At 39.1% G+C, this 8,243-nt stretch overlaps 1 protein-coding gene across 2 annotated transcripts; it reads right to left on the bottom strand.

Moving 5' to 3' along the window:
- Positions 1-1,326: 1,326 nt before the first annotated feature.
- On the bottom strand, positions 1,327-8,137 carry LOC131789546 (uncharacterized). 2 transcript variants are annotated; one of them, XM_066160643.1, is made up of 3 exons: positions 7,847-8,137; positions 6,210-6,245; positions 1,327-3,853 (listed from the first exon to the last, which is right to left on the bottom strand). In XM_066160643.1, exons 2-3 carry the CDS (start codon positions 6,232-6,234, stop codon positions 2,670-2,672), a joined length of 1,209 nt encoding a protein of 402 aa, XP_066016740.1. In that variant the 5' UTR covers positions 6,235-6,245; positions 7,847-8,137; the 3' UTR covers positions 1,327-2,669. The 2 variants fall into 2 exon arrangements, with proteins under 2 accessions (XP_066016740.1, XP_058962683.1); XM_059106700.2 differs by lacking the exon at positions 6,210-6,245 and having other exon boundaries at positions 1,328-3,853; positions 7,847-8,136.
- Between the last annotated feature and the right edge of the window lie 106 nt (positions 8,138-8,243).

Raw genomic sequence — 8,243 nt, 5'->3', positions numbered from 1 at the left:
ATAAATTTAGAAATTCCACTCCTTGTGACGTGGTTTGCATTTTAACTAAAGCTTCTATTCTTACGGATCGATTTTCGAGGTAAATCTTGTTACGGGCACATCGCAATTCACTTTGTTGCGGTGGAAATCCGGATTTCATCTTTGGAGTGCGTTATCGAAGATCCGGGTATAGGAAAATGAGTTCCTGCTGAGAAAACCATTCTGATACCTTTACTGCATTGTATATCCAAGGTATTTAGCATAATTTTTAATTAAATAAATGTCATTCGACCTGAGGTCAAATGCGCTGGTCAAATGAACTTTATTTCAGTAAGAATTGTGATCAGATCACTCCACGGGAAAAAAAAACCTTCTAAAATTTGCCTCTCTCCAAACGTGTGGTTCATAACTCAATTAGTCGTAGTGTTCAACTTGTGTCCGAGAGGCATGGGTTGGACTCTTATTGAGCCTGATGTTTTTTCGGGCTTCTTTTTTGCTTGGATTGCAGCTCGCCTGCGAGGATTATCTCTTTAGTTCAAGGTATATATGGCACAGAAAAACAGATCAACGAAGATTGATGAGGAATACCTGTGCTTTTTTTAATTTTGAAGTAGCTTGCTTGGAAGCATGACGGTTATCACATTAAATGTAATGAGATTTTGTTCTAGTACCTTCAATTCGAACTGGAGTCGACTCATGCAGAGAAATAATAACTTAGCCTTATCTCTATGAGCAAGGTATGGATTTCCGCCCTTCACAACCTTGAAATTAAAGCTAAAGATGCTAATTCTCAAATATCTTGAATTTGAACTGAAGTCCGCTCCTGCAGAGAAATGTTATTAAGCCTTATTTCTATGAGTAAAGTAGAGCACGGATTTCCGCCCTTCTCAACCCTGAATGAATTTTAAAAAAACGTTAATTCTTAAATATCTTCAATTCTTTAATTTGAACTGAAGTCCTGTCCTGCAGACCAATGGTATGTAGCCTAATTCTAAAAGTAATGTAAAGCACGGATTTCCGCCCTTCACACCCTTGAAATTAAAGCTTTTAAAGATTAATTGAAAAAAGTGATAATTCAAAGATATTTCGAACAAATAAATCTAGATCAGTATGTCACAATTGCTTTGCTTTCAAACCGTTGGAAAGTGTCTCGAGTTGGTTGTACCGCCGGAGGACGAACAAGTTAAAGAAACGTCGGTAAGAACTGTTGGTAAGTATATCATGAAAAAAGAAACGTACTAACTACTCGTGCATGCATTTCACGTAGTCTTGATGATTCGAAAAGGTGCGAACATATAAACAATCTGAACATCGCTAGTTCCCTGAAATCACAATAAATATTCGCTCTGTACTGGTGAATCTTTAATGCGTGGGAGTAGCGTGGTCGCGGGAAAATATTTGCTTTAAATAGCCTCTCGATATGAGGTTTGAGTGGCCTTTCTTCGCTTGTCATAACTCTGAAGTGGTCTGTACACAAACAAAGCTATGGCGATGGAAACAAAAACTCTTGGTTTTAATAATGACTGTCACAATTTGTTACAAGCATCAAGTATTTGTTTTAGTCATAACTATAATTTTCATTATAATTGATGTTTCTAAAGTTCTTCCGATGTTACACTCGCTTTTCACAACATACAGAAATGACAGGGTCTCAATGGGATGATTTCTTTTACGGCTAACGGTCAAACGGTTGATGCATTTCTGTTGCGATCAAAAGAAAATTTTTACAGTTATTTTTTTTTACGACTAAAGGTTAAAATTTGTACCTTTTTTTCGCCTGACCACTAAATTCTTTTGCCGGTTTACGGCTAACGGTTTACCCCATTTTTACTCTCAAACGAGAGTCGGCGAGCAAGGTGGGCGTGCAAGAGCTCTTCGAGAAGTCTGGTTCTTATTTTTGAACCACAATACTCGCGGACTCCTGCTTACACCGCCAGCGAGCTCGAAACAAGTGGACCTCGCCGCTAGTGTCGCCGACCAATTGAGAGCCTGTTCGCAGGCTCAGCTGAAGCCATCAGCTGAACCAGACGAAAGGTTGCTCTAGCCTGTTCCAGGTTCTCCGTCAAAAAAGACGCACAAAAGAGTGGGAGCGCGAAAGATTTGGTTTTCATTCTTGACAACCGCAGCTGCCGTGTCCATCTGCCAGCCATTTTTCGTGCGCCCACTCTATTGCTTGTTTTCTTTGACTGAAAGCCTGACACAATCTCTGATTTTTCAGGTGTTATAACTTCAGTCTTTGCCACCTAATTACAGCGGGTATTGTAAAACTGCTCTCGCCTGGAAGATATCTTTGACAGAAAACAAAACAAAAAGGTAAAGAGATATCACAACCCCATAACTGTTGCCAGCAACCGTGAAATTCAGCAGTATGTCAAAATGAGGCATTTCCATAGTTAGTGGTACTACTGTAAAGCCAAAATCTAAATAAGTATTTTATATTATGCTGTGAAAAAAATCCGCCAATCAGGATACAAAGAGGGTGTTGTATATTTGACGGTGTTACACTCTGAATTGATTGTGTTGATATAGGACAGGCTGTAAACTAATTATGCAACGCTGTGTTATTATATACTATGAAGTATCCTTCCTTTATCCTGCATTTTCTTGATATACCGAAAATTGAAAAACGACTCGTGGGATTCTTAATGATATGACACAAAAAAAGTTTTGCATCGTTACTGTGCACTCCACTAAACGTAAAATTCGATACAACCTTTGTCTTCACAACACTGTGCTGCGCCAGAGGGCTGGTAACTAACTTCATTAGGGTCAGGTGTATGGACACCTTCAAAGCATATCCCACAGTTCTTTTCACTCGCAGTGCCTGGCTTATAGTCACAGGCTCCTTGCAAAGTGAATAGACTCGAACACAGGCCGCACTTGAAGGTAGCTCCTTGAGAATTTTGAGAAATTTTCCAAACGTCTTTCTCAGGGTGGTAGAGAGTGCATCTTTTTCTGCCAAAGTGAGGGTCATACTCTTTGTGACAGCGAACACAGTGAACAGTGTCAGCGGTAAACTTGTTCTTGGGAAGTAAAGTTCCCAAGGCGTTGATGGTTTCCAAGTCTTTAGTTTTCAAGCTGTGTTTTAGGACACCAAGAAGTTTTGAGGGATCGATCGTTTTTAAAACACTTTTTAAACGATGGTATTCTCTGTCCAAATCGCCTTCGGAGAGGTCATTACTATGTTCCTTTACTGGATCGCTTGAAATTGTTTTGTGATCAAAGTTATCGCCATTTTGGAGATGTTGGTTAAAATCTGCGCAACAACCACTTGTACTGCTGTCAGAGAGACTAGAGATAGAAAAGGCTTCGGCTTGTACATCCGATGATGACGAGGAATCAAAAAACGTGACTCTCTTCTTCCTCTGTTTCCCTCCAAGAAGAAGTTCCTGAGTTTTACCTTTCCCAGTGATATAACCTCCATTTTGAAACTGAGATGCGTCCGCTTTCAAGACCACAACATTCGCAACCTTCTCGATGATATATTGTTCATCGGTCTTGTAACCGTTTTTGGTTGTTCGTTGTAACTCGTTGTTCAGCGCATGGATTTGTTTTTCCGTATTATCACTGTCGCTGTTACAAAATTGAAGATTAGGTTCACATCTGGGAACATTGTGTCTCATTTCCTCGTCAGAACTGTCCCCAAACTCCTCCTCCGCTAGCTCCTCCTCGCATAGTTCACATGTGGAACATGTGCTACACGTGGAACAACTGCATTCGGATCCAAAATCATCGTCTGAATATTGCTCATCGTTTTCGCTGTAAAACGATGAGCTTTCGTCGTTGTTGACATAACTCAGTTCTTCTGCGTTGTCGGTCTCCATCTTGATTTTGCGTCGACGAGCTGGAAGTAGACTCAAAATCTCGATTTTTCCTGTAATAATAAACATTGTAGCAATTATAAATGATTCTGTAAATTAATCTTTCTTTCCTGAGTGCGCTGCACGTTGCTCTTGTTTCCCTCAAAGAATAAACTGAGACATCTTGCACCAGTCGCGCATTTGTATATATGTTCCATGCCCACCTCAGGCCAGTCTAAGATATTTGCGTCAGCTAGTTCCTTAGAAAATAGTAACAATTTTTCCACAGATGCTCGGTCGGCCAGTGTGATGATAGTGACCCGCAGCGGTTTTCCGACACGTTGGCCATATGACACTGTTTAGTTTACTTTGCCAACATTCCACAGGACAACCTGTTCGGCGTGTCCTTTGTTCTGCGCCGCCAAAAAATGGCAAAATATGTACGCTTGTATGGGGAATAGAGATCACTATACGGAAAACCTCTGAAAAGTCTTTGTTTCGTTAATCACTAACTTGGACCGACCCAACACACCTTGACTTAAATGCGCACAGTTAAAGGTTGTTCTACATTTTAGTTAACGAGGAGCGAAAAGACTATACACTGCTATTTTAGATCGACCAACTTTTCAACGACTGGCAGTAAGATTAAGTCCTATCCGTATATTACCTACCTTTAAATGCTTAATTTGCTTTGATTGACGCAGCGAGATGAGTTTTTTAAGTTACTTTTTCATGTTGATGCGCTTATATGGTAAGAATAGGATCATTGTCAGGAGGCAAAGGAATATCGTCAAAGAGGACTCCAAACGTGAAACTTTCTTTGAAACCCCTCTTTTATATCAATCAACAAATAATAGTAGCAAGTGCACTGTAATCGGTTGGAGCCCCGCTGATTTTTGCTTCGTCCCCACCTCCTGAATGTTTAAAGTCGATGAGTTTTCTTCATCGAATCACCAACTCGCCTTAGACCTTAAAGGGGGTCAGCACTAGAGGTAGCAAAGAACGGATCCTGACCCCAGGTTCATGCACACATTGTAGAAGATTATTTTACTCTTCACTTACTTTGAGCGGTATTTCAGTTCATGATTTCAAAAGGGAACATTTCACCTTGCCTTCCGTTTGAAATTTCGCCGTCACGTATTAATTTTAGGCAAAACACCACGTCAAAGTATGACCCTTTTGTCAACTCAGTAATGAATCTAAATGTAGGAAATTTTGGACACAAGAGTTTATTGGAAAAAAAAATTACGAAACAGGGACAACCAAGGCTTCAAATCAGGAAAAAAGTGTTCAAAAAAAAACCGCATAACAAAAATTTAAAAACTGCCTGACGATAATCTAAGAATCACACGCGAGAGGAACCAATCGCGATATGGACGACTTTTCCATCGCGCGTGTGGGGTCTACATCATTTTGCACCATTTTGAATAGAGTGTGTGACCAACTACTAACAAGACATGACCAAGAAATATTTGAGGAGATTAAGGCCGTACTGCTTCCGGGCAAACTGCGAAAAATCTTCCGCCCGAACTCTTTAAAGATTCCTTAATCTGAAAGAACAATCTACAGACTTTGAAATCATCCATTGTTTATGCGAAACCCTAGTTGTAACTATCGTAATTATTATTGTTATTATTACTAATATCGTTATTATTATTATCATTGTCATCATAACCATAAGTAGCAATATCATCATAAAGCCCTTGAAGGATATTCTTGAGATATTTTGAGGTACCCAATTCTAATTGAGCTAAAACGTATCAGAATAACGAGACATATAAGTACCGTTAGCTGCCTCTTTGAAGAACCTGATTAATGTTAAAAAAAAAAGTCTTGTCTGAAAGTATCAATGAATCACTATTTTCACTCCCTTCTTTAATTGAACAGACCAAAGAACCAGAATGATAACGGTGTTACGAAATGAGAGAAACTTGATCTGAAAGACAATCGGCCGACCCCGACCTGCAGATACTCTACGGACATTAATTACAGACAACCTTACCATAAAACTATTGAATGAACAAAAATCGATAGAAATAAAAAAGCATAATAATTCACTTAATTTTACAGATAGATATTTTTCATGAGATTTCACGTGGAACTTTCAAACCGATTCCATTCCCTCTATTCCAGACCCTGTTTGTTCTCTTTTTGGGCTGGTCTCTCCTTTTTGACCTGCGATCGCCATAGTTAACCACCGATTTTAGGATTTTCTAATTTAAGGTAATTATATTCTACGCCTCAATAAAAGCGTGATTTAAATGAAACTTACGCGGGCGGGTGATGCTATAGCGTATATCTGATAATGCAGCCGGGGCAAAATTACATCATTACACCAGCCTTATCTCTCGTAATTAAACACGACAGATGTTGCCTTAGAAATCAAATATTTCACGACCTCTACGTCACGGAAAAAGAGTCAAAACTCACCCAGTAGGGTATTTTCATCCACCATCGCATCTCACCCTTGGCAAAGCGTGAAAAAGCAAATATGGATAAAATATCAAACTTAAAAAAAATCCAGCTGTGTATACGCCTTATGCCATGTGACGTCAACAAGCAGGAGGAGAGGTCACGAAATCGTGTTTGATATAATTTGATTAATCCGTGAAGTTCCCTGTCGTGGTCGCGACAAGAGGTTTTGCGTACGCTTTGCGGACCTATAAGCGTTTCCTAAATAAAGTCTTCCGTATTATTGATGTTATCTCGTTTCTTTTTTTCTTTGTGTATAATCGTATAAGACAAGAGATCGATCGAATTGTTTTTAATCCCACGATATATTCGTTTCAACAATAAACAAGCCGGAAGAAAAACAAGAAGTTGGAGTTGGAAGTTATTTTTCCGTCCTCAAGTGTTTATTCGTAACAGCAACACGAAACCATAGAAACAATTTTTTACCACAATATCTTCAAGTAGTTTACATAAGAGCTTAATAACACGCCTTTCTTTTGTTTGTTTCCAATGTTTCTACTTGTCACAAGTACGTTCGTAAATTTCAAATGAAAATAATTAAAGAGCACTAACAATGTAGCAATTTGTCACAATTCAAGAGAAACTCCAAACGACGCTGTCCAAAACCACTGGCCCGTTCTACATGAAGGTCGCATCACAAATTAACTACAGCAATATTGCTGCTGGCGTTCCGCTACTTTTAACAACACTTGCAGACTTCTTTGTCAACACAGCCGTCACCGGTGATTAATTTCATTGCATTTGGGTCCAAAAGAGCAATTAGCCATCGATTAGCATTCTTTGGCGTAGATATGACACTACAGAAATCGCCTCAGGTGTCGTAACGAGCACTCAAACAGATGACACTTTGAACCCGCCTTACTCCTAGTTCTCACAAATTGCTTGAATCTCGAATAAATGCAAGAAACCTTCATTAAAAGGAATACAAAATGTGGGCTATAACAGTTATGTTTCATTACACAGCCACGTGAATATTGAATATTAAGCATAACAATATGAAATGCTGTTTTAAAGACCACTGATCAATAAGAAAGAGGAACAGTTTGGCGCTTCTTTTACTGATAAACTATCAATGCTTTTGTTTCCTTTTGTAAGTTCAAAATAAGCTTTAAGCAGCTCGGACGTAAATGTATGAACATTTGTGATAATGGGTCAGTTCAAAGTAAGACTACATGAGACCACAACATACCATTTACGTCTATCTCTCCTGATATGCGCTTAATCGTGGATTTATATTGACTCGGGAACCAGTGGAATTCAACAAACACTCACAGATACGATCAGCACTTGTCTTAAGCGCGGAGGAATCGACCGTATAGAAGTGGTTTTTCCCGAAGTTTTAACGCGTTATTTAGTAAGTAACATTTTCCGGATTAAGAAATGTCATCGTCTTTCTTGCTAACGAATGGAAAACATCAAGGCTAAGAGGTACTTCTTATAGAGTAAACATAGTTTGAGCTACATGGTAGCGGGCACAATTACCTTTGTGCTGTGAGGGTTCGTGGCAGATTTTCTCGGGAAATGATCTTTCTTTACCAATCAAAGCATTAACAAATCATTCATTGATATATAAGATATTAAGAAATTATCCCTACCTGCGTGGTAAATGTAACGTACGCCTCGCGCGTTTCTCTCCCAGAGTAAAAAGCCTGGTGTAATCACATACAAGAATTCTTGATTAAGCTTATTTAAACACGACACATCGGCTACTTTATGTCATTTCTGTAGTAGAGCCAAACATGATATTGTCGCCAGACTTTCGATTTCTAACCCGAGATTCTTGAAATTCAGAAAGTTTGAGACGCTGGCATGTGTTCTCAGGAAACGTAAATGAGTTTTTAAGCACAAAAGCAGACACGACCCTCGCTCGCTGAGGTATGACCACCATCCATTTTTTACGAAACATTAAACAAACAAAAGATTCTACATTGTATGTGTATTTATGGGCTGTTTTGTTTTCTAGAATAGGCCACTAGCAGAATGCCTAACACA

The sequence above is a fragment of the Pocillopora verrucosa genome, chromosome 13 (genome assembly GCF_036669915.1).
Source record: "Pocillopora verrucosa isolate sample1 chromosome 13, ASM3666991v2, whole genome shotgun sequence".
Classification (NCBI taxonomy): domain Eukaryota; kingdom Metazoa; phylum Cnidaria; class Anthozoa; order Scleractinia; family Pocilloporidae; genus Pocillopora; species Pocillopora verrucosa.
Note: the sequence above shows the minus strand (reverse complement) of the source record. Positions and strands in the feature narration are given on the sequence as shown.

Excerpts from the sequence above, each read along its gene's own strand:
- LOC131789546 (XM_066160643.1), bottom strand. The coding sequence starts at position 6,234 with ATGGTGGATGAAAATACCCTACTGG. Across the intron at positions 3,854-6,209 it reads GGATGAAAATACCCTACTGG|GAAAAATCGAGATTTTGAGT; the intron begins GTGAGTTTTGAC and ends TTATTATTACAG.